Genomic DNA, 26,178 nt, shown 5'->3' on the forward strand with positions numbered 1-26,178 from the left:
GATATAGGGGATGTGTTTGATACAGCATATCTTCAACACCATTCCACATGACATTCATAAGCAAGCAAAGCAGATATGGACTAAATTAAATTCACATAAGGTAGATGTGCTACTGATTGTAAAGCTGGAGTCTGAGAACAATCATTTGCTGCCGAAGTGGGAGAACATCTCACACAGGTTTCTACAATGCTGTCTTCTAGCTCCAGCACATGGACAGTAAGCTTACCCAATTTACAGATAATGCCCATTTGGGAGGACTTGCAAGCAGATTGGAAGGCAGGATTAGAATTCAAAAAAGGTCACTTACTTATGTTAGGGGAATGCCTTGAAATCAATATGATAAAAATAATTGAAGACAAATACAAAGAAATATGAAGAGCACAGACAGAAAAGGAATGATAATAATACTGCAGGAGAGAACCTGAGGATTACAGGAGACCACAAACTGAATCTGAGTTGAAGAGGTGATGCACTTATGAAAAATGACATTCCAGGGAGATGTTGAAGGGAGTGCTTGTAATATGATGGAGGTAATTACTCATCTCTCTTCAGTATTAGTGAAGAATCAGTTATATGGGATGTACACACACAAAGACAGGCTGGGTGAAAAGTGGTTTGAGAGCAGCGCTGTGGGGCTATTGGTGGATGGTAAAACTGACTATGAGCCAGCAATGTGCACTCAGCCCAGAAAGCCAAACGTATCCTGGGCTGCATCAAGAGAAGTGTGGCCAGCAGGTCGAGGGAGGTGATTCTCCCCCTCTACTCCACTCTTGTGAGACCCCACCTGGAGTACTGTGTCCAGTTCTGGGTTCCCCAACATAAGAAGGACATGGACCTGCTTGAGTGGGTCCAGAGGAGGCTACAAAGATGATCAGGGGGCTGCAGCACTTCCCCTATGAAGACAGGTTGAGAGAGTTGAGGTTGTTCAGCCTGGAGAAGAGAAGGCTTCAGGGAGACCTTATAGAAGCCTTCCATTACTTAAAGGGGACCTACAGGAAAGTTGGGGAGGGACTCTTTATCAGGGAGTGTAGTGATAGGATGAGGAGTAATGATTTTGAACTGAAAGAGGGTAGATTTAGATTAGATATAAGGAAGAAATTGTTTACTGTGAAGGTTGGTGAGACACCGGAACAGGTTGCCCAGTGAAGCTGTGGGTGCCCCCTCCCTGGAAGTGTTCAAAGCCAGGTTGGACGGGGCTTTGAGCAACCTGGTCTAGTGGAAGGTGTCCCTGCCCATGGCAGGGGGGTTGGAACTAGATGATCTTTAAGGTTTATTCCAATCCAAACCATTCTATGATTCTATGTGAGAAACAAATGTGGGATTTAGAAAGATATAACGATTTTGGTGTCTTCACATAGAAGAAAAGAAATAAGGACAGAGTAGAGCCACAGTGGTTTATATCTCTTCATAATGGACTGTTAAAGAGGGATATTAGTCACTTCTTCACACTTCCTGAGAGCAGGAGAAAAAGAAATGGGCCTAAATTTCAGGGAGAGTGATTTAGTTTGGAATTTGGACAGTTGTAGCTATGTGGAAATTTAAGTGCTAAACCAGTTTACCTCAGGCTGCTGCAAAAACAGGCAAGCATCTCACAAGGTAGGTTTGGTCTTCTGGCTGTCATCTCCTACAGCTATAGCACAAACAAGGTGTCTGAATATATCTTTATGGCTTTTTTTTTCTGTGAAACTGAGTTACATTTGTTAGTCAGATCATCAGGTTATATAAATGAGAAAAATTAAGTGACCTCAGTGCATGTTATATAGTTTACTAATCTGTATTTTTGCTAACTTGAGTTCATGCAAAAACTCTTCTTTTGCAGCCCTGAATGAAGATCAAGAGCTAAAACCATAGAGTATTTTGAGATGTGTTTCTATACCAAGAAGGAATCCAAGGCACAAATGTTATTTAAAGCACCATTTAAAAAAAAAAAAAAGAAATCGCTTCCAGTATGCTAATTGCAAAGCAGTAATAACAATCAAATATTCTTTCAAGGCATAATCTTATGTACTAGCATAATTAACCCGAGATACACACATGAAAATGCCATAGTGAAATATCATTTCTTGAAGTGCTTGCTGATTTAAGATTCCCAATATAACACAGCATATTTTCTTTAGAAATAATATAAACAGTGAAATTAAATAAAGCTGTATTTTTGTTGCAAAACATTTGTTGTGATTCTTATTTTTACTCCTGTAAATCTAGCTCAAAAATTGATTGCTTTTTCAGTAGTATTATAAAATTTGTGGATGCTGTTTATTCAATAGTGTAATTTATTAAGCCAAGTTCTGATGCCTTTATCCAGGTTTTATTCATTATTTTTCTGGTGAAATACACGTTCCCATCAGGACCACAATAACTGCCTATTTTTAGTGAGGGCTTATGGTTCCATTTTTCCCTCATCCTCTCTCACAGTCTGATACACAGTGTTCACTCATCCTGTGAATGATTGTGGTATTTCTCTTGATGCTATATGCTACAACTCAAGCTGGAAAAAAAAAAAAAAGACTTATTAAAATTGGCCCAAATGGTCAAAAGTGACATTTGCCTAGCACAAGACATGTATCTGGGTAGTGACATAGAATGGGCCATGGGAAGGAGGGTCATAATTCATTACTTGAGAAAATTTGGTTGCTGCATCAGTTTGAGGGCAGCCCTTGGCCCAAGGGTTCAGCTGCCTGGTATCCAAAGCCTGGTTTGGTGTGGCACAGCTCTCTTGACTCAGTTTTAATGAGAAAATTGCTTAAATATCAGGAGGCTCACAAGCTAAAGCTATGCCAAATGAGAAAAGTGAAAGCACAGAGCGAAGCATTTTGTTGAAAGTGTAACAGTAGCAGCTCAAGGATACAAACGGAAAAAATCTGTACCTTAAGGTATAAAAAATCCTTAGAAGCAGAGAATCAGAAAGTGGCAACTCAGCAACACTGAGGATCAGCCTGTTATGAGGATTAAGAAGCCCAGTCCTTCCCTACCTGACTGATGCTTGCCTACCCTGCACAGGCTCACTGGCTGTCTTACTGGGGTAGCCTAACTGAGCACGTTGATAGTGGCTATCTAGTATGTGCATCAGCCAAGGCATAATTATTTTTCATATGAATAAGTTGTATATATCATTCCTGCAGTGTCTTTTTGTGCACTGAAAAAGATGTCTAAACAGAAATGAACTGATGATTTCTATGTAAGACTGCTCTCACTTATGCAAGGAGCAGTATCTAGCCATATGCAGGGCAATCCTAGGCTATTTTTACACTAGCCAAGTCACACACTGCAAAGCAAATGGCATGGAGCAACTTAGAAGTTAAGGGAAGAGCCTTCTACAAGCTGACTTCTCTGGAAGTGGACTGGTGACATTCACATAACAGTAACGGCAAACTTGATATGAATCCAAAGCGCGTCTAAGCCTGCTTGGTGGTAAGACTATTGGTAGGCACATGGACAACCTGTTCAGATTTCTAGTATTAGTTTGGGATGCTACTTCTGCCTCTGCCCTTGTCAGTCTACTCATGGTCAAGAGAATAGTTTAAACTTGGAGTGCCAGCATTCACTGGTAGGATCAGATAGGGCCACACATTTGAGATGAACACCAGTAGGTACAAATCTGCCATGCAACACCAGCACAGCACCTTCTGAGAGCTCATACTGACAGTGAAATACAGTATGTTCCCCTTCTCCTTCACCTCTAACTGGTTGGTGAGGTTTGGGATTGGCAAACTCACTGCATGCATCACCGCTCTGAAGATATGTGCAGCCATGCACAGGCTGATCTCTCCCCAATAACCTGCATTGACAGCATGACGGAGGTGGCATGTTGTCCATGATATGTTGGGACCACTGCCAAGATTTCCATGCCTGGCTGTGTCTCCTGAGAGGTTCCTATCCAGATACAAGCCACAATGACTGCTGTTACCTGTTCTGCAAGCCCTGGTGAAACACTGTTTAGGAGAGCACTTGCAGCTGTGTAGCTGCATGCATACTATGCACAGGTTCTGCCATTCTTCACATGTATTTACTTGGCTGAGCCCAGAGTGGGCTGACCTCAGGGAAGTGCTGGAGTATGGCTGACAAGAAAAAAAAGAATGAGATGGCACCTGCTGCCTTGAGCTTGACCAAGTGATGCAGCTGGGGTGGGAAGTGTATATGGTGGATTACTGTGGTGGGAAGAGTGAAAAGGTATGAGGCTATAGTAACCACTTAGTACAATGTAATACCTATGAAGTCATCTTCTTTTACCTGTGGTTGTTGACTCTGAGTGCTTGAGCACTTGTGTGTGTGTGAATTTCTGTGTGTAAGGAATGGGATTTCTTTGGCATGGGCAGTTGTGGTCAGTTTCTCTACCTCTACCTCTAAATCTATTGATTTAAATATCTGAGGAACTGGGCTCATTGGTCCCAGAGGCTGTGGATAGCAAGTCACACTGTGGCAGGATCTACTTAGACATGCGATGAAATTTGTCATTATTCCCAGTTACACGTAACCTGGATTAGCACCATAAGAATTGAGATAGGCAGCCGTGAAATGTTTGAATTACAGAATCACAGAATCACAGAATCATCTAGGTTGGAAAGGACCTTGAAGATCATCTAGTCCAACCATTAACCCAGCACTGCCAGTTCCCATCTACACCATATCTCTCAGCGCTATATCGACCCTACCCTTAAACACCTCCAGGGATGGGGACTCCACCACCTCCCTGGGCAATCCATTCCAACGCCTAATAACCTGTTCTGTAAAGAAATACTTCCTGACATCTAGTCTAAACCTTCCCTGGCACAACTTGAGGCCATTCCCTCTTGTCCTATCACTTGTTACTTGGTTAAAGAGACTCATCCCCAGCTCTCTGCAACCTCCTTTCAGACAGCGGTAGAGGGCGATGAGGTCTCCCCTCAGCCTCCTCTTCTCCAGACTAAACAACCCCAGTTCCCTCAGCCGCTCCTCGTACGACATGTGCTCCAGACCCTTCACCAGCTTCGTTGCCCTTCTCTGGACACGCTCGAGTAATTCAATATCTTTTTTGTAGTGAGGGGGCCAAAACTGAACACAGTAATCGAGGTGCGAATTAAAAGTGGCTCTGCTCCATACCATGCCAAAAACCCACAGCAGTGATCTGCCAGGGCGAAAGCGCTCCCATTCCTGCACCTGCTCCAAACATATGGAGATGAAAGTGACAGTGAGAAAATAACTTTAACACACAGCTTTTCTCTGTGTAAACACATCTAGGAGCAAGTCACTCACAGTTTGGGAGGATGAATCCTATTCTGCCATTAGTACATGGGAAAGAGAAGATATTGTGGGACAACACTTTTGGTGAAGCAGTTTTGCTTTAAAAACTTTTACTGCATTGCAGCCATTAATAATAAAGAGTAGTAAGTATAAGCTATTGCAGCCATTACAAATCAATGATGCATTTTGTGCAAGGAGTCACCAGTTAAATTTCTGTTTGAGTTCAAAGAAAGGGATGGCCCATACCACTCCAGAGTTTAAACTGGAGATAAACAATTACACGGGTTCTCTGATGCACTGACATGTGTCTACTGGCAAATGACTGAGCTGGTGTCTGGCATACTGGTTTCTTCCTAAACTAACAGAGCTTCACTTCATTTTCCTGGCACAAGGTAGCAGTACAGCAATTGTCCCTCGGTCTGTGCGCAAGGCTTGACCCTGGTCCGCTTGCAGCAGCCAGAGGAAGGGAAGGTGCCACAGTCTTCTGATGGGGTGAGCTCTGCCATCCGTCCTGGGAGTGACCTTCAGTGCTCAGAGCCTTGCTGGCCACTGCTATTGCCTGTATTCTGAAGGTGATTAGAAATGTGATTTTTATGGTGCCCAATAGGCTCATTCAGACAAATCAGGGAGACTTTTGATAGAAAGGCTGTGGAATAATCTTGCTCCAGCTTTCAAGAGATTCTTGGACATTTTAAACTGTTTGTTAATTGTTATTCCACCAAGTGTTCCGTGATATTAGTATTTGAATTCCTGCCAAATGTGTAGATATCAGGTAGTGCTGAAACAGGTACAAGTTGAATATTTTTGTACTTAACTGTGCAGACTAGAACTAGGACTAGGACCCTAACTCAGAAGCTTAGCAGAGCTCTTATGCTTGGAATAGGTTAATCTTCAATAGAGAAAAAGGATCATGTTTAACTGTTTCTAAATAGTTACAGGTAAGTCAATGCGTGATTTCATACAGTGAACAGAGAGCTATTTTCGCTTACAAAGGAAACTAGTGAAATAAAAATATTTGCTGAACCACAATGGAATATATTCATGGGTTTTTTTAAGGTTTGAACACATGCCAACAGTTGGGAAAAATAGATTTTGTCAACTTTCAGCACAGTTTCTTGTGTCACAAAACAAAGCTGTTTAGAAGCACGAGTTACATTTTCACTTTCCTTTGAAAGAAATCTCATTTTTGTGTAACCTAGCTCACAATTCCAAGCAAATTCCTTGCCTCTGGGTTTATCATCAGCAAGTCTTTAAAGTTGAAAATTCAAAAAAAACCCCAAACAAAGCCAAATGAAACCAGAGGTCTGTAACTTAAAACACAGATGTGCCTGTTCACTTTATCTGACTGGCTGATAACATTTATCACATATGGTAGCTTTTTTTCTTTCTTATGCTTCCAAAGCAAGGGGATAAGGTTGTAAAAATATTTCCACAGGTCTGTAATAACAAATAAATTTATGTTTTGCTAATGTCAGTGCAAATTAGGAGTCATTCTCTTAGAACTGATGGAGCTGCATAGACATAAGGAAAAGAAATGGGTTATCATTTCTATTGAGCACTTCACTTGAGCTTCCATGAACATGTCTTTTCTCATTTTCCTCACTTTATATTTGATGCATTATAGCAGTCAGCGACAGACTTAATGTTGTCCAGACTTTTGTCTCATAAACAACATTTAATAAAAAACACACAGAGCAAATTTGAAGACTAAGATTTATGTCCTATTATGTGATGTACAGTGATTGCATGTTGCTGACCTTGGCCTTTCTATTAACTTCCTCACAGAAGATCGCTTGCAACAGAGCAAAATAAAAATTGTGTGGTCTGATGCAATTTCCCCTCATCTGCAGTTCTTTAGCTGTGGTGGGGACAGAGTGGGAGGCAGGTCCAATAAAAGCACTGCTGGCAAGAAACTGTAGTAAGGACTTGAACATTTGGATTACAAGCCCACATATATATAAACATACACACACATTCTTAAAGTCTCTGCTATTCATGGCAATGCATTTAAACCAGCTGTGCTCCCAGCTGTGCTTTCAAAAGTAGCTGGCCTTTGATGCTATGACTTCCTGCAGCACTGAACAGCCCAGCTGAAGTCACAAAGGGAAAGATTCCCTTCATTCCCTAGAAAACAGTCTGCCATCAACTTCTCCAGGTTTCTCTCATTTACTACAAAATGGAGACAGAAGGATGACTATTTTTTACCTCTGCTTGTTCAGCTTTGGAGACTTAAATTTTCTTGTAACTGTTCAGATTTGAAACTATAATATTTTTTGCAATTTAGCCTTATGTGCTACCTCTGCTAGAAACTTCAAAGTTCTTTGCTGCTTTTTTCTGAATCTTTTTAGTTTTGGCAACAGTACTGTTCATATTTCTTTAGGTCTGCAGTTCAAAAACTTGGAGATCATAGATCAAGTAGTGAAGGCTTTTAGACTTACCTTTTGAGATCTGCTTTGGTTTTCTTTGTGGTTTTATTAATGCAGCCATTTCCTTTTTAGATAGGAATGAGTATTCATCAGTGGGTATTTATTTTGCTATTTACAATGATTGCCAGGTTCATTTTGACTAAAGAAATGCAAATCTTAAAGAATATCTTTGGGTAATAGTTTATACTGAATCACACCTGATTTTTTCTGAATTTGCCCACAGTAATACAGTGCAAAAGAAAACATATAAAGTTAAGCTAGATCACTGGAAACAAGATTGATATAGCCCTGCATATCAGAAAGGAAAAAGTAGATGAAATGCAATCCAAGTGTTGCATAGTTTCCAATCATATGAAGAACTTATTAGTCACAGGTAATTGAAGCTCAAAAGAGAACTTTCTTTGACACCACGTACTCATTCCTCACATTGTTTTGATTTTAGAAAAGTATAGAACTAATACATTGGACCATGTATATTCTATATATTCTGAAAACTTTACTCTAAATTTTCTCACTTGCAAAAGAATGCACTCAGCATTTCATAATGTTGAATACATAGTTGCGGCTCTGTTTCCAGTATCTTTGTATCTTGGGCAAATAAATGAGTTTACAACATGTCTGACTAATAATTAACACATACAAAGTCTTCCTAGAAAACCATAGTCTGCAGCTTTCTGTTCAGATTTCTTTCTGAATACTAACTGAAGGTATTACATCTACAGTAAATGAACATTTAATGATAAAGTGAAGCACAGCGACCGTCAAGGCTGCTAGAGGCAGAAGAATGTGGCTGAAAAGTCAGATATTGATCTTATATTGCATTGCAAGTGAAGTTTGGATGGCAAAGCAGCTTGACTCTAGAAGAAATTTCTCCCGAGGACTTTACTCTGTTGAAGATGATGGTTCTGCAAAGTGGAACAGGCTGAAAAGGAGTCTGTATCAGGGAAGGTCCTGCAGGGTACGAGGCTGTTGCACAGGAAGAGATGATGACTGCAGCTTTAACATTGTCTCCAAAGCAGCTATATGTTATTGTGACCAGTTCTGTGCCTCAGGTTCTCCTGGCCCTGTAGACTGTTGTGCTGACTACTGGGATGTCTGTGACCACCCTGTTGAGCCCACCAGGTCCGATGAGCCTTGGCCACCTCCAACATCAGGTAAGTACAGAGAAAATGCTCAGTTGGCATTAGTGCATCACAATAAAAATATACTTGGAAGTAAAATTACTGATTACTCTGTAGAGTTTATACATCCTAAAAATGTGACTAAAGAGATAATAGACAAAGACACTGATTATGAAAATGGAGTAAGAATTATGTTGGCTGTTATTTCTTTGTCTCTAGGGACATATTTTTAGCATAGGTTAGATCATATTCTGTTAGACAGAACCTCTGTCCAACCTGAAACTTCTCAGAGATAGCTTCATTGCATCAAAATTAGTGTAATCTCAACAGTTTCAATAAAACCTCACATATTAACATGAGATGAACAGCAAGCTCTAAATTTTTGTATCCATCCGTAGAAATAAATCATCAAGAAAACCAAGGGTTATCCTGAATTATATTGCTCTGAGTTACTCTGCAATGGTTTTGATCCAGCATAGCTTTCCCCTGGGACACTATTTTTCCTGCAACAGCTCAGGTGCAGGAATAGGTGAAGGGGTGTGGTGAGAACAAGGATTTCTGACATATGTTATTTTTTACTTATTAGTTTGTAGTGGAATTTCCTCCAGGACTACTCTAAACTCAGTTTATTTTATTTAGAACTAGAGATTGCAAAATAATGATCTACAAACAGCTGGTCATCTCTTGGCTTCTGCATAGGCCAAATCTCTGCTGTGAGAAAAGTTTAAATTGTGGATTTTAAGACTATGTTGCTTCTTGCTATTGGTAGACTAAATATGGCTGAAAATGTGGAGACTGTTCCAAACTTTGAAAAGCCTAAAATCAACAAAAATACTACTGTGACCTTTTAAAATTACCCATTTCTTTGTAATAACCCTGATGCTTACATTCAAGCTCTTCAGGATGCTGTGCTCTTAAGCTAGGCACGCAGCCAAAATCTGATAAGTGGGAGTGACAGAAATTCTGTGAAACAAATTTAGTTTTCCAAAGTGTTTCTAATAATCGAAAAGGATGTTCTATGATTTATGTAAATAAAGACATTTGTTTCATATTTATTTGGTGCAGTGGTCTATATTATTTCTAACAGATCAGGGTGGTGTTGTTGTAAGCTCTAAATAAACATTTAGCAGCATCTCTGCTCCAGAGCTGTCAGCCTGTGGGTCTAGTTTGACAAACTCCTTCATGGAAACAAATCACTACAAAACCTGTAGCAGTTTGTCATGTGGGCCCTGCTGTAGGTCTACCTCTAAAAGGTAAAAGTGTAACAGAAGGTTTATATAAGGGAATAGGTGAGGGGTAATATTTTTACTGTCTTAATCAAATTTTTTGCATGCGTGTTCACTGTTTTGTACCTTCTGGACTGTACATACCTGCCAGAGGTAGCAATCATATTTATCCTATTCAAGCACCTTTATTTGTCCTATAGGTGAGCTTATAATTTTTAATATCTCATCTCAAAGCAAGATCCTGCTTTTCTGATTCTTAAAGTGCTTCCCTGATGGAAAGTCTGCAGCTTTTTAAAATCTGTATTGCGTATTTGTTATGCAAGTAATTTAGAGAGTAAAAGGAGAATAATAAAGCAGCCAAAATACAGCAGGGGAAAAAAAAGAAACCTCTAAAAGAACTTTCTAGAACTAGAATGTCTGAGGAACAGGAAAGACAAAATATAATTGGAAGGAAAAAATGGAGAAACAAAAAGGACTGAATGCCTGAAGATTAAGCAAATTATGAATCATTTTTAGAAATTACATAAGTATATTAGCTGACTTTTAGTAACTTAGACTACACTCCTGCCTTTGGCTAAGAGTCTAAGATCACATACACCCAAGTACTTTTCACCTGGAAGATTTTGATCCTTTGGTTGCCTGTGGTTTTGCTGTCAGTGCTTCCTGAGTCATATTTCTTTAAATAAACCAATAAACTGAAGTGCTTTACATAGACCAGAATGAGCAGCAATAAAACTGCTCAGCGCTTTATTTCTGGATCCCTGTCTATTCACTGACTTGGTGCACAGCAGCAATAAGCTACGCTGTGACTTCTTTGATGGGTGTGCACCATGCTGAGGGCCAGTCTTGATTTAACTATGTGGAACTGCTTCGATTTTGTCTTTATGAACCTGGCATTCAATACATTTTGGTGGCTTTTCTGTGTAGTTTCAGAAGAAACTGTGCACATTCCTGCCTTAGATACCTAATAGAAGTTCTGGATTTTTATTATTATTTTAATTTTTGTGATTAGAAGAACTGTTAGAATTTTATTTATTGACTATATTTATTATTTATTTTATCTTTTTGTTTCAATTACTCTGATGGTACAAAAAGCCCTCAGTCAACACACTGGATCTCACCTTGGGGGTGGTATAAAAGTGACAGACAGAGAGTCTGCTAATTGCTTTTATACTACACAGCCAAGATCTGGCCTACAAGTGAGTAAACCTGAAGGCATTTTGCTGACAGAAGTACTTACATCAATACTGGAGGCAAAAGGAGTAAGAGCTGTAAAGGTATAGGGTTGCTGGACTGGGAGGGAAGTCCTCATTTATCAAATACTCTTCCTTGCCATCATGATTTTCACATTATATAATCCCATTCATAAAGTCATCAGGCTGCATGTTCAAATTAATTAATTTCCCACTTAATAAATTAATATTCCAAGCTAATATATTTACAGCCAGACAATCTCACTGTATTCTCATGCAAACAGTGTCTTTTAGCTATCTCTGCTCTCTGCCACTGACGCCTCAGGCAACACTCCAGGCCTCCTAAATCTTAATTTGGCTAGACTAAAGAAACTGTGTAGTCTTAATCTTCAATTCCCTAAGCATACATTAATAGAAAGCTTCTTCTGTACTTGTCCAGGTTTGCATTTTATCTTGGGCATGGGCAGTGAGACCTGTCACTCAGATGCTGCATCAATGCTTCCTTCCCCTGATATATTTGAAATATCTTGCTTGATGCCTCCTTCCAGCTACTGTCTGATGCTGACTTTGTGGCAGACTGTGAGAAACTGTGACACTTAAAAAATTTGCTTTGGGTATTCTCTGAAAAATGTCTTAGCAGAGGCAGAATTAGAGCAGACACCTTGGGCTTTAGACTGTTTAGGTAGGATATAACTCACCTACACCTATGCTAGCTAACACAGCCTGCTGTTTAACTAACAGGGAAGGATAGGCACTTATAATTAATTCATCAGCTCTAGTCTTCTTCTGTATTTTGTTATGAAATTAGCTATGACTTAGAAGTGCATATTGCTCTTCTGCCAATAAAGGAGATCTAGGCAGCTAAGGCATACATTTGTACGACTGGGGAGCCAAACTTCAGCCCTTCCCATGAGAGGGGGATGATCTTCCTCACACTTGTGGTTGGAAAAAAAGCATGATATAATACAAATGCAAGTCAACAATATATTAATATGAAATATGGTTTAAGCTTCTTGAAAGTGGAGGAGAAAGGAGAGCTTGGGGGTTCTGGCTCCAAACCCTTTGAGTGGGGGAAGGAACATGAACTCTACCTGTAGGCTCACCAGTGGAGGAACTGTGAGAACAGGCTGGAAAAAAAAGACCCATGTGATAAATGTACAATGTTAATTATAGACTTGATCCAAAGGCCTGCGCAGGCATTCTGCATCTTTCTTTTATTGAAGCTTTGACAATCAAGCGCACCAAAGAAACAGTTTATGTGGAAGAACTTAAAGCACACATAAAGTCTTTTCTCAGTGAAGTGTTATAAAAAAATAAATTAGGAGGGGTGTATTAGTTTGGAAAGATCATCACTCAATTTAGGTTTTATACTGGGTTTTGGGGAGTATATGAAACATACGTTTGCCTTGAAATGTAATTGATCTGTCTGTTTTTCAAAGAGGAATTAGACTGGTGAGAAAAAAGAACATATTACAATAGGTTTGGAGTAGTTATTAGTTTTTTAAATTCTATAACTGGAAAAACATTTCTATTTTGATTGCCAATTAGAAAATGACTTTTATTAGAAATGTATTCTTTTTAAGTTTATTCTGGAAAATATCTTTATCTGAAGAATTATTTACATGTAAGAATAATTTTTCAGCGGGTGTTTTGAATCTGTTGCTGATTTTGTTTATTATGAATGGTAATGTACATGGTAAAAAAATAAAATACATCAAACTCCCTTAATTTCTTGGAAGAAACTGGAAATAGATTTTGCCAACTGTCAACTAAATAATTTCTGCATACTGCATACAACCAATTAATTCAATAATAACAAGAGTTTTGACTTAATACATTTCAAAAATTATTATTTTTTTCACACATCTCTATGTTATGTTGGCAGGTTGTTATAAAGATGGCCAATATTATGGAGAAGGAACAATAATTAAAGACAACTGCAATTCCTGGTAACGTTTCAGAGAACATCAAATTGAATTTTATTTAGCATATGTCATGAAGCAGAAATTAAGGTAGTGAGCATCCTTAAATTCATATTAAACATGTAATCAAATCAAAAGGACTGGAAGAGTAGTACTGTATTAAGGTATTCTAGAACTAGATTACAGTCAATTTAGAAGAATGGTAGGAGGTCAATGGGCTTTCTAATTGAGATATGAAAATTATGGTATTAAAATCTCCTCCTCACTGGCCTGACTCTGTTCCTGCTCAGTCAGTCTGCTGGCTCTGACCCAAGTCAAAATGGTTTCAGCCTAGATGTGGGCATTGACCGGAACACAGACAAATCAAATATCATTAAAGTTTAGGGAATTATTTTAGAACGTTTTCCTCTGTTTCATTGGCATGAGTGATGAGACTTTACATTACTTCATAAGGGAAGAATATATATATATGTATATTTATGTAGAAAAGGAATGAACTGTTTGAGCACCTTTTTCTCTGCCCTGGGACAAGAGCAGACAGTGCAGGCAGGGGACTTCTGCTGCCGGCCCTGACAGTCAGCTGCCTGAGCCACCTCCCTGCTTTGCCTCTCCAAAAACCATCCCTTCCCCTCCAACCCCAGGGCAGCCCAGGGGGCTCCAGCAGCACCCAAACAGGGCTGGGGCCCCCACAGCCTTGACTTTAGCCCAGGGCCCTTGAAGCAAGGTGTCTATGGCCACATGGCTCCTTTCTGGGTTTCCAGAGTGAAAGTTTTTCACAACATCTCATTTACAGGATATTGTCTTTTTCCATGGTTTCATCTCACAAAGATAGAAGCAAAATTTTTCAAGTATGACCTTTCCTACAGGCTGTAAACCTTCTCACCTTGTTCCAATTAAGAATCATTAGGTGGTGAAGTGGCAAGAAGTAGCATTATGTTTTCATAAATACTATGCGACATTTATATTGTTTGCACTTTTTTTCTTCATCTTCCTTCTGCTGTTAAAGTGCATATTTTTCCTTTGACAATTCATTTTCTGCTTAGTGGTATTCTTGCCCTTTTAGCAAATGCATCCAAAGTCTCTGGAAGTGTTCAAAAGAAGCATGCCTTGTTCGCCAAGACTTAATTCAGCACATCAATTCTGGAGATTATGGGTGAGAACACTTTTATTTTAAGGTTTCGTTGCAGACCACTTTATTGCTCATTGTATGTATGTGCAAATTACAAGTTATGCAGTCCTCCCCACCCCTTCCTTCCCAATTACATTACATCAGTTTGACAGTAAACATACATCTGTGAAACTTCCCTAAATCTCTAGAAGATTATAGAGTTTTAAATGAAAAGATACTGAAAGTCTCATGCTGGTAAGAGTTGACATTGTAAACATCTATCTAAAACATTCTCCAAATTTAGTACATTTTTTTTCTCACAAAATGCTATTTAGATCATTTTCCCTTATTCTTCACCATCTTCCCTTATTCTTCACTTTATTTCTTTAGATAGATATTTAAAGTAATTTTTTCTCCTCCCTCAAGAGCATTGTTCCACATAACAGGCCTCTATGTAGCATTGGAAGAGGAGACACTGGACCAAATGGAGACAAAGATATCAGAACTTTGTGAGGCTTGGTATATTTCTTGCTACTAGTTCTCATTCCTCCTAGGTAGTGCAGAGATTAGGGACACCCCAGTTCCAGAACTGTGCTTTGGGAACCTGCTGGCCATTTACAGGCAGAGATACAAGTGTTGCCTCTCTAGAAGATGAGGTGCTAAATTCACCAATGAAGCCTGCTGGGATTTCAAGCTGTGACTGAGTGCTGAAACATTTTATACTTCATGAGAGACATTCAAACCAATGGAGTTAGGATAGACAATTAAGTTAGGCACCTGGAGCCCTTCACCTCTCTCTTGTCAGTGGTAAGTGCTAAGGTTTCCCACATGGTGATTAAGCCCACCTGAGATATGACTCAACTTCTGCAGGTATTTGTACTCTTCACTGACTACAGGCAGACCAAGAGCAATGAGGCTTCTCATTTGGGCAGCATGAATCTCACCTCCTTGTTCTTCATACACAAGTAAGAAAGAATCGGGTAGAGAGAATGAATGCTCTTCCCTGTGGCTCAGCTCTTTTACAGTAGTAATAAATTTCCATGTGTTCCAAATGTGTATGGCTGCAAGGTATTTTTTTTCTGTTGTGCATACAGTTTGCAGGGTTAATGGTACAATCTGAGTCTAGTCTACCTGAGAGTAGGGAAGGAATAATTAAAGAGCCATAGGGAGTCTTTTCTCTCAACTTGGCTATTGGTGTAAAACTCAGGCAGAAGGTGTCAGCTGGAATCTCTGCTGGGTTCAACAGTGTTTCACTGCTGGTGCACCAAAGCCTGGAAGCAATATAACTCACTACATGAAGCTATTAGTTCTCTGTGGGCATCTGGTCTGAAGCATAATTTGAGCATAACTGCAAGACAACAGTAATTGTTATGACTGAACATCTTGTTTTTCAGTACTTCTCTGAAGCATTGCATGCTCATGTCCTGTAGGTTGACACGATGCTGGCCTCAAATCACTACTTTTCATATACTGTTGTGTTGCTCCATCCTACACTTATTTGCAGTGGAAGAGCCCATACTGAATATTTTCTCATGCATATTAAATATAGGTTTTGAAATGTAATTTGAAAGATTTATTTCTGAATATTGCTGTTAGTGGTGCTCTTACAAAGGAACAAGGTGTTAATGTGAGTAGCATCTCTAACCCAGGTTTTGTTTGTTTTCTGTCTGTGAGGAAGATGGAAAGCTGACAACTATAGTCAGTTCTGGGGAATGACAGTGGAAGAAGGTTTCAAAAATCGTCTGGGCACCTTCCCTCCATCTCATACCTTGCTGAATATGAAAGAAGCTCCAGTAAGTGTCATGTACAGTCGTTAATTTTTTAAATAACTTTATCAAATGAAAAAATGAATGTGGACAATTATAAGATGATGATTCAGGGATTTAACACTAAGCGCTTCCATGTTGAAGATGAAGCTCTCACATAGTTCTCCAAACCATAGAGTGTGTGGTCCTATTGATGGAAATCAAACAAGGAGGAGCAAAAGCAAATGCTAACCATTGGGAAGCTGTGCACCAATACTAACTTATCACAGTAGATCTTTGCTTCTTTAGGATGGTTACATACTATCCTCTCCATTTGTTAGTCATTGCACACAGAGCCGTAAGCATAAAAAAATAAATCTGAGCATAGTGCATTAAGGCTAACAATTGAGACTAAACAGCAGTCTTTGAAAGAAGCTCTGAAATCCTATACGATAAAACAATGTAAAGATGCAGTAGGAGTTCTGACCAAATGGAAAGAAAAATGATGGGGAACATGGCAAAATGAGATGATTCTCTACTAACAGCTTTTTAAACCTCTTGGCCATGGCCATTTTCATGATAGCTAAATTAAATTTCCTGTCATATATTTATGCTCAAATTAGTTCTGCAGCAAAGCAAATATACTTTAAATTATGTAGGTAGGTTAAGGAATTAAAGAGGAAATACGTAGTTATTGAATCCAAAGTAGATTTTCCAATGCATTGGATCAGTTACTTAGTTTCTTTCTTAGAAGATCCAGGATTATGGAAATCATAGACTGAAAACACTACCTTCCTCACCACAGTGAAATTAGAAAAATTGCGAAAATAAGTAGATATATCCAAGGTTTGCAATTGACATTAAATATAGCAGGTTTTAATCTTTATCTTCTATATAGTTCAGGCAAATGACACCATTATCTATTTGAAGTCAATTGTTGATGTTTCTTGTAAATGTGTATGGCAGAAGGGTTTCCACATCACAGAAGGCCTTGTGGGGACAGCTGTGCAGAGCTACCACTTAACAGGGGGTTTTGGAAAGAGGGGGAGGGCCATGTGCCTCTGCAAGAATTTTAATAATCCTAACCCTCTTCCTTGATGCAGACTGGTTCTTCGTCCCACACAAAGTCAGCTTCCTGCACCAGTGTGGTGAGATATTGGGTTGTGGCCCAGATTGGCCAGCTTGCTCAAAATTACACTGTGGAATGTTGTCAGAGCAAGAAGTTGACAGAAATTAAGCTTTGGAGTTTTGCTGCATATGGTTTGCTAGAGTACTCTTCAGAGCCAAAGAAGGATCCATTTCAGTTGAAGATGGCAAGTCAAAATAAGACAATGACATAAAAGCGTTTAGTGCAATAGTTAGTACGTATTTGCCACAAATCACCAGTGAACTGCATTGAGGCTGAAGAGAGTTGTCGTTGGCTTTTTCATTGAGGAATACATTGTGATGCTTATATAGCAGAAGCAAAAAGTAATTATTTACCTAGCTCAGAGACTGACATCTATATTACCGGATATCTCGCTAGGTGAGACAAATCCCACCTAGGAAAATGAGAAAGGGAAGTTTACAAGAAATTCTTTACGATATTTCCTTTTTTTCCATTCAGTTTGGGGTAGCTGGTCCAGCCTATTGAATCACTGTTATTAAGCTTCCTGTAGCTGCTTTTACTGCTGCACTACTTACAGCCTTTTTTCCACCAATGCATTTCTCAGGCATATGTTCCCTATCTGCTATGTTTTTATGAAATCTGAGCTGAAACCCAACTACCTTTGGCCCTGACAGACACCCAGGGATCTTCAATTCATTCTTCTTCAGAAATCCAGCTTTGCACATTCATGCATTTAGCCCTCAGGAAGTCCTACATGTTGCTGGAAGCACAAGCTTTGCACAGGATTTTAAGAAACGTTTCTCTCTACTTAAAAAAGCTAAAAATATAAAATAATAATGTCTGTATGACTTAGCTTCTGGAGAATTCTTTGAACTTGCAGAAAATTGCTCTGAATTGTACATAAGCGTGTTTCCTACCTATGGCTTCTCTTCAGAATTATTAGACCTTTCTTGCTCTTACCCCAGTGGTTTCTGTCTTAGCTAGTCTTGATGTAAAAATATTTTTCTCTGAAGTTTCCTGTGAAGCTGAAAATCTCCCTGATTCTGTCCCCTTCTATAGTTTTCTACAAGAATATCATGTCTTTATTGTCCTTGTTCTGCCTTGGGAAATTTCCTATCTTGCACATTTTAATACTTCACAAAAACATACAAAAAAAATGGTCTTCTTCACTCATAGCCAGTTCCATATCTACCAACCCTGCATGATCCAGCAATTTCATAGCATGGATTGAGCTCACCAGGGGTACATAGACATATTCTTCTATTTGGCAAGCAAATAGTAGCCATGGAGTTAAATTCCAGGCACTTTTAAAGATAAGTATTTTACCAGATTTTCCGAGACATTTGCCCCTGCTTTGCCTTCCATGAATAATTTTCTGTCACTGATATTTTGTGAAGCATACTAACACATTTACAAAGTCCTAAGTGATAAAAACAAGTGAGTTTTCATGACAGTGTTTCCATTAAGCTTTACCTGTAACTAGGTGACAGTTCACAAGACAGTAAAAGGATATGAATGATAAAATTCAGAAATAATGACTGTTTAGTATTTTTCAGAGGCATTCTCCAAACCTTAATGGCTTGACCTTTATGTGGCCTTGTTGAGTACCAATTCACCTGCAGTTACTTACTGTGGATAAATTGTCACTAATTAAATATTCATGCATTCTCTCAGATTATTACTGCCTTTCCCATTTTGCAAGTAAGAAAACTGCAAGTCATTTTCCCAAAGTCATATATTTAGTTGATAAAAATGCTACAACAAGTGTTCAGGAGTTTTTGGCTGTATCTTGTGCTTACCTGATCAAAACTTGGTATCTTTGTTAATGTAGAAAGAAAACCATAGCTACTCATTCATTAAATACAACTTCTTGTTTACTTTAAACAAATACTTATTCGGCATGCTACTGGTCTACTGTTTAGGGAATAAATGACAGTTTCTGGTACCTAAGAGCCTACTGTTCTGATTATTTTCTACTGTCTTTTGGGGATGCTTGACAAAACGTTTTAGTGTAGAAGGGGGTCCTTACTTAATTGCATGGAAAAAAAAAATCAAGAATGTAAAGCCCTTCTGTTAACCACTTTACCTCTGTGGCAGATTCTTAGTTCTCAGCAGTGCTGAAAAGTTTGGTTGTGGAGGAGAGGCTTTTTAGTTGTTTCTTTGACTGACATATCCAACTACAAATATAGCTTCATAACATTGCTTCAAATTAAACGGGGATACTAACAAGGCATCATTTTGTATTAAGTATCAAAGAACTCATAAAGACAATGTGAAGGTATACAAAATACACCAAGTGTTCCACTGATGTATGATTTTTCATAGTAAAAATGCTCAGGAGTTTTAGATCTCCCTTTCGCAGACTGAAGGTCATGCATGTCCATTTTGTCTTCACGAAGCAAGTGGTGTCCAGAACCTTTTCCCTACATTAAAAAAAATATTGCTTTCCCTCAGAAAAACTATTTCCACATTTGCAAATTCAGTAATCTTCAGCCTTTTTTCTCTGATGGGCCATCTAGTTTTTCTGAAGAAGTCATAGCTGAAATACAAGTGTTTGTATCCACTTACCTTCCTGCTTTGGCCAGACTGCTAGCTTCACTGCAGAGAATACATATGAAGGTTTAAAAATAATTTGCCAGTCATTTTGCTGATTACATTGTGCTGTTTGATGCTAGTCCATGGGACATATGTTGAGAAACAATTTTCTAGACTTACTATTTGACACAGAACAGCAGTGTTTCTTAATATCAGGGTAGCAATTTCTGAGACAAAAAGCTAATGTTTCTGGCTGCAAGTCAATCCTGCATTTCTAAATGACAAGGCTGAGTGTTAATGAGGTATTTGCTATGGGATTTACAATATGAGGCTATTAAATACATTGGCAGTAATTTAGGAATACGTAAAGTAACACATTGTCTCAGACCAAAGATCTCTTTAGAATTTTGCTTTTCTCAACTGCCTCATTTGTAGCATTGTAAATGGTCATTACCCTCATAAGTGTGGTAAATAACCTTTGCCAAAGTTTGCTTGTTTCATTGTTGATAATGAGCAGTCTTATCATGTAAAAGAAACACTATTTGTCTGGGATTTTGCCTATATGATTCATCTTCAAAGTAAATCTTGCACATGTTCTTGTTCATTAATAATGAACATCATGATAATTTCACAAGATATTCTTTAATTTAGCTGTTGCTCTCTGTGTGTCATTTGAGGTTGCAAGTCCTAACAAGGTTGTAACAAGCTTTTGAAAAAGCAGACTTTTGAAAGTGATTAATAAAAATACTGAGATTAATATTTTAGCAAGATTTAAAAGATTACTGGCTTGCTATGGGTGGAGGTAAGACTTTCAAAAGCACTTAAGTGACTTAACAGCTTGCAGTATACTTTAATGTCAGTTAGGACTCACAGGCTGCATCTAACATAATGAACCTAGAATCACTTGAGAGTTACTGAGTCTGGGCATATGCACAGACTGCAACAATCTGTCTGTTGGGGCTGTATCCTAATCCAATGTCAGATACAGACCTGAGGTACAAGCTTCTTTTTTCCTTACCCACTTCCTCTCAACCATGGTTTTTCTGTGGGAAATCCAGGAGTACAAGCTGGATGGTGGCACTGCTGTTTCCCAGTGTATGCAACAAAGTGATCTGGATACAGCCAAAGTGGTAAAGTTTGGTTCCCCAAGAGTCCTGAAATAGTTTGAAAGAACTGGCCTCAAATATTTAAATCATCTTAGGAAAAGGTATGTAGTCTTATTTCACATAAGCAATTTAGAAAAATGGTACAGCAAAGACACCCAGAATTAGAAGACTAAGTAAATCAAAGTAAAATAAAGGACTTTGGACAGCATAGAAGCCATTGGGCTTGAGGGTATGAGCTTGCTTATAAGAAAGAAGCATCAGGGAATGTTAGGAACAGATTATCATATCTTGTACACTGTATTTTCCTCTGGAATAGATGTTATCAACAGTTATTTGAGACAAACTGATAGCCTGGATGGACTAATACTGCAATTCTGTATGGCCATTCATATTTCCCTGTTCAACATAAGCAATCATTCCATAAAGTTCAACAGTAAAAAAAAAAAAAAAGGGTCGATGATTTTGATATGTTGAACACAGAACAGATTATTAGCAATTGGACCAGATGGTTCTTGCATATGCGGATATTTGTGCAAAGCTTGGAGGACATAAATTAAGGCTGAGAGATAAAGGTGCCAAAAAAGGCTGTCCAAATGGCTTTAGCAAGCAGACCATGAATTTTCATCAACTCAACATCAGATTGTAAAGCAGAATGAAAATCACTGATTTTTGTTCTGGAATGAGAGTAAGTGCTGGAGATGGAAAAACCTCTGTGTAAAAAACAAATCAATGATACACTCTACTGATGCGTCCCCCATGGTATCTAAAATTTCCTACCTACAGCCACGTGTCAAAGAGAATAGGGTAACAGATATCTAACTTCACTGCTATTTGTAGCAGAAGGCTTTTCTTTCAAAAAATGCCAGCTGGGTCATAATTAACATGTTTCATAGGGAATTGTTGTTTGAGATAATAAGCAGAGAGAAACTGGACAGGTTATTCCAGTTGGCAGTTGCCGAGCTCAGCTTTCCAGCTCAGCTAGTGGAGTGCCAGAACCCCCCTGCTCTCAGGGGGTCCACAGCACCCAGCTACAGGGTAACCACCACAGGGATCTTGAGAAGACACAGGAGCCAATGTTTTAGGTTTCCTCAATTTAAAGACAAAGAATTTTAAAAACAAAATTAGGGTAAAATTTAAGACAAAATTAGGAACTGAAGCATATACAGATCTCCTACATTTTGTTTTAGGGAAACTCACTTCCAGAAGAAAAATTTCCTGCATTTTTTGCAGCCACTTATGCATGGCCTGAGTGGATTCATGATCCTCTGGATCAACGAAACTGTGGAGCGTCCTGGGCTTTTTCAACTGCAAGTAATATTATTATTATTTTTTTTTCTTCATTTTAAAAATATCATTGATGTTAATGTGTGATGAAAATCTGTAGTGATTAGTAATGAAGTAATTTCAGCTTGCTTTTCACTTTTTATCAACAAATAGGAACATGTAAAATGGCTACAACTTTCCCTCTAATTTCTCCCAAAGTCTTAAAAAGTCAATCTAAGCTGTAGAGCTTTGTTTGCTTTTCATAAGTTTGTGAAGCATAGGGAGGTTTTTGGTGACAGAAAGTAGAAAATGAGTTGACTAATTCACTTTATCATAACTTGTAGAGTAACTTTTAAAAAACCTGCATCCTCTGCTTGCACAACTATATACTTGAAAGCTTAAAACAAGTGGTTTTATTCTTTTTACATGTATTTATATATTTATATATTTATGCATTTGCTATTGTCCAACCCTTGTTATTCAAGTAAATCAAGTATAATCTTTTCAATAATTTTCTGAGAAGAAAACCCAGAAACTGGTCAGATATTTGTGGAAGAAACTATTTTCAAATTCTCTAAGCAAAGAAATATCGGTAATGCAATTCAACCTCATGTGCTACAATCTCTGGTTTTATGAAAAATGGACAGAACTGTTCATGTCACTTTCTCCAGAGAAGCTACAGTGATCAGTTATGTTCATTTTTCTTATGCTGTAATAAATCTCAGTTCATATTGGAATATATAAAGATAGAGAAAAAAATATGCAATCAATCTTTATGATTTGATCTGGCCAGTGGGTTTTCACAGGTGCAGTTTTCTGCAACTGCTTCTTTAAATCACAGCAGTAAGAGCAGGAAAGCAGCATTTAGGTCAGTTAATCCCAGCTCCCTGCCAAAGCCAGACTGAACACTCTCTATTACTAATATGTCTTGTCTAGTGTAGTTTTAAAAGAGAAAACCAAGAGAGTTTCTAACAGCTCTCCTGACAGACTACTGCAGAGATGAACAGAGCTCACTGAGGGAAAGCTTTCCACATATTCAATCTAAAGTTTCCCTTTCATAAATGAATCTTTTGATTTTAATTCACGTAATTATTTTCAATGTTAAATATTATGAGATGCCTACCCATGTTGTTTAGTTCCATCTAACATTTTCAGTCTGAATTTTCAATCCTTTTTTGTAAGATTATTCATTGCTCAATGAATAAACAAGCACTGCTGTATCATTTTTCTCATCATGAGTAATTCCTATAAGTATTCTAAAACTCTTCAGTAAAGTTTTTACATCTATGAAAATAAATTCATTATCATGTGTCACCTCACAAAAGCATGAAAGACAGTCCTTGTCAGCTGCCATCGGCAGATCCACTCTTCTGAAGTCTCATCCAAAGTTCACTGAAGTTAGTGTTGATTTTGATGGGGCTTTAGATTTTAAGGGATTTAAAAAAATTATTTTCATGTTCAAAAATGAAGGGCTAACAATGATAAAAATACAATTTAAGCACAGGGCTTAATAATTGTTTCATTGTCACTTGTTAAAGAAAGAAGTGGCTTAATTTCACCTACAATTCGGTTAACCTAGTCTGCCTTTAAATCAGTCCATAAATATATTAGTACTTAGAATTATGACTATCTGCTTGAGTTCAGACATCTAAGGTGTCTATCTCGGAAGAAAAATTTTGTGTGATAAAGGAAGAAGGTCTAATGAATCCCACATTTACACATTAATATAACCGTTTCCAAATATTCTTTCCAGTAAAACTTTCAGTCTTGAACTTTTTTCTTCATAGAACTGTTAATTTTTGTTTTTCTTTTTTCTCAAATAAAGGAAGGAAAGGTAGAAAAGAATGAAAAGAGCAATTTGCATCTTCTGCTGAAGTCAACCAGAGACAAATATGCATTTACAAACATGGTAGAGTCTATCAGAAACAATTATATAAATTCCTATTCTGATACTTAGATATGTGAGAATTTATAATAACTCATAAATCAATGGATTTATAATATGAAAGCAAAGTTGCTTATAATGCTTTGCGGTTTCACAATCCTCTCTCTCAAAATTCTGTACAGATTATATCTGTATTGTTATGTAAAGGTACCTCCACAGACAGAAAATACTGAAGTTGTATTTCATTCCCTCTTTTACAATAACCAGTGTGAAGTTGTGACTAATTATTTGGTTTTGATAACAGAAAATTTATTTCAAAACAGGTGTTGCGGCAGATAGAATAGCAATTCATTCCGAGGGCCAGATCACAGACAATCTTTCTGCTCAGAATTTGATCTCTTGTGATACCAGGAATCAACATGGGTGTAATGGTGGAAGTATTGATGGTGCTTGGAGATATCTGAAAACACATGGGTAAATATTTTATCTATCTGCTTAAATTATTTTAACTCAAACCAGTTGCTTAAGTTACAGTGTTGCTTTTGTTACAATGATGCTTTCTGACCTTTCAGAAAAGAAGCATTTAGTTCTGCCCTAGGACAGATTAAGTGTATTACTTCATCAAGACTACCACTCTCTCATTTACTCCTTCTTTAAATCACCTTCATGAAGCCCAGGAAATATGAAGCATTCCCAAAGAAATAAGTGAAGACTATTTTGCACAAGGGCTCTCAGTGAGAAAACTCTGCAACTACCTAACTCCCATTTAAGCCTCATTACAACTAGATGTTGTCATTAGCTGTAATACAACTGGGAAAAATAATAGCCTCTCTAACAGAAAGACAAACAAAACAGGGTTTTTTATGTCAAAGACAATACTGTAAGTGGACACAAAACTTCTGTGGTTCTTGGGATACAGGCTTTTCATGTCAAACAACCTTGAATAAGCAGCCAGGTTCATGAGGCAACATTTTGAATATTCAAAAGGATAAAACATTGTCTTTCTATAAAGCAAACTGTAATCATCCCATCCCAAGCTTGTGTCAGAATGCAACACTGTAGCAAGGATTATACCTAGACCCTTCTTCCTTCAGGTCAGACTAACCAAAGTTAACAGTTCTCAAACTCCATATGAAGAGCTAGAAGCTTTTTAAAATGACACATAATAATTTATAGAATCACAGAATGATTTAGGTTGGAATGAACTTCTGGAGGTCATCTAGTCCAGTGTTCTGCTCAAAGCATTGATTAAATCTGAATTTAGATCAAGCTGCTCAGGCCTTGTCCCCGGTCACATTTTGGGTATCTCCAAGGATGGAGGTTCCACAACCTTTCTTGCAACAGGTCACTTTGACCACTCTTGTGGTCAAACATTTTTTTCTTACATCTAATCAGCATTTTCCTTGGTACAACTTGTGACTGGTACCTTTCAGCTTTTCACTGTTCATCTCCAAGAAGAGTCTTGTTCTGTCTCCTCTATGACCTCTCCTTATGTAGTTGAAGGCAGTAATTAGATCCCCTTTTAGCCTTCTCTTCTCTGGGTTGAATAAATTCAGCTGCCTCAGCCCCTCCTTGCATATCAAATGCTTCAGCCCCCTAAGTGCCTTCCACTGGACTTGCTCAGTTTATCAGTGTCTTTACTGGGGATCCCACAACTGAACACAGTACTCCAGACATAACCTAAGTGGCAATTTGAGGGAATAATCACTTTTCACAATGTCTTGGCTATGTTCTCACTAACACAAACCAGAATTGATTGTGCACATTTGCTAAGAGTGGATTTATTCACTGCTGACCCATGTTCAACTTTCTGCTCATCAGGATGCCAGGTCCTTCCTTGTGAAACTTCCTTCCACACAGGCAGTGCCCTGCCAGTACTGCTGCATGGGCAGTTCTGGCTCTGAGACAGCATTTGGCTTCTGCCTTTGATTGAACTTCTTGAGGTTTCTGTCAGCTCATTTTTCTAGCCTGTTAATCTTGCTCTGAATGGCAGCCCTGCATACTTAACCACTCCCCACCAATTTGGCATCCTCCACAAAATTACTGAGGATGCCACTGTCCAGATTGTTAATAGAGATGCAAAACTGTGTTGCCACTGTGTTGACTCCTGAGGAATGCTGCTAGTAAACATACACCAGTCACTTTGATTTGTCAACCTTTAGGCATGCCAGTCCAGTTCAGTTACTGACCTTGTAAGCAACTTATCTAGTCTAATCAATTAGGAGAACACCACAGGAGACCATGCTGAAAACGTTGCTATAGTCAAGGTAAATGATATCCACTGCTTTTCTAATTCTCAATGGAGCCAGTCACTTCATCA

General features: G+C 38.3%; 2 protein-coding genes across 12 annotated transcripts in view; both read left to right on the top strand.

The window, feature by feature from the left end:
* The window catches only part of MLIP (muscular LMNA interacting protein), a 126,672-nt gene extending 124,506 nt beyond the window's left edge, over positions 1 to 2,166 (top strand). For all 11 annotated transcript variants that reach the window (XR_012628023.1, XR_012628025.1, XR_012628024.1 and 8 more), the window contains one exon: positions 1,820 to 2,166. The gene's annotated coding sequence lies outside the window, so the exon portion shown is untranslated. The remainder of the gene's footprint in view (positions 1 to 1,819) is intronic.
* A 6,264-nt stretch (positions 2,167 to 8,430) lies between these two features.
* Positions 8,431 to 26,178, top strand: part of TINAG (tubulointerstitial nephritis antigen) — a 48,970-nt gene continuing 31,222 nt past the window's right edge. Inside the window, exons 1-6 of the mRNA XM_074864716.1 lie at positions 8,431 to 8,800; positions 13,072 to 13,135; positions 14,172 to 14,261; positions 15,895 to 16,009; positions 21,898 to 22,021; positions 24,182 to 24,332. Of these exons, the coding sequence (XP_074720817.1) occupies positions 8,431 to 8,800; positions 13,072 to 13,135; positions 14,172 to 14,261; positions 15,895 to 16,009; positions 21,898 to 22,021; positions 24,182 to 24,332 (914 nt within the window). The remainder of the gene's footprint in view (positions 8,801 to 13,071; positions 13,136 to 14,171; positions 14,262 to 15,894; positions 16,010 to 21,897; positions 22,022 to 24,181; positions 24,333 to 26,178) is intronic.

Source organism: Strix uralensis, chromosome 3 (assembly GCF_047716275.1).
Source record: "Strix uralensis isolate ZFMK-TIS-50842 chromosome 3, bStrUra1, whole genome shotgun sequence".
Taxonomy (NCBI): domain Eukaryota; kingdom Metazoa; phylum Chordata; class Aves; order Strigiformes; family Strigidae; genus Strix; species Strix uralensis.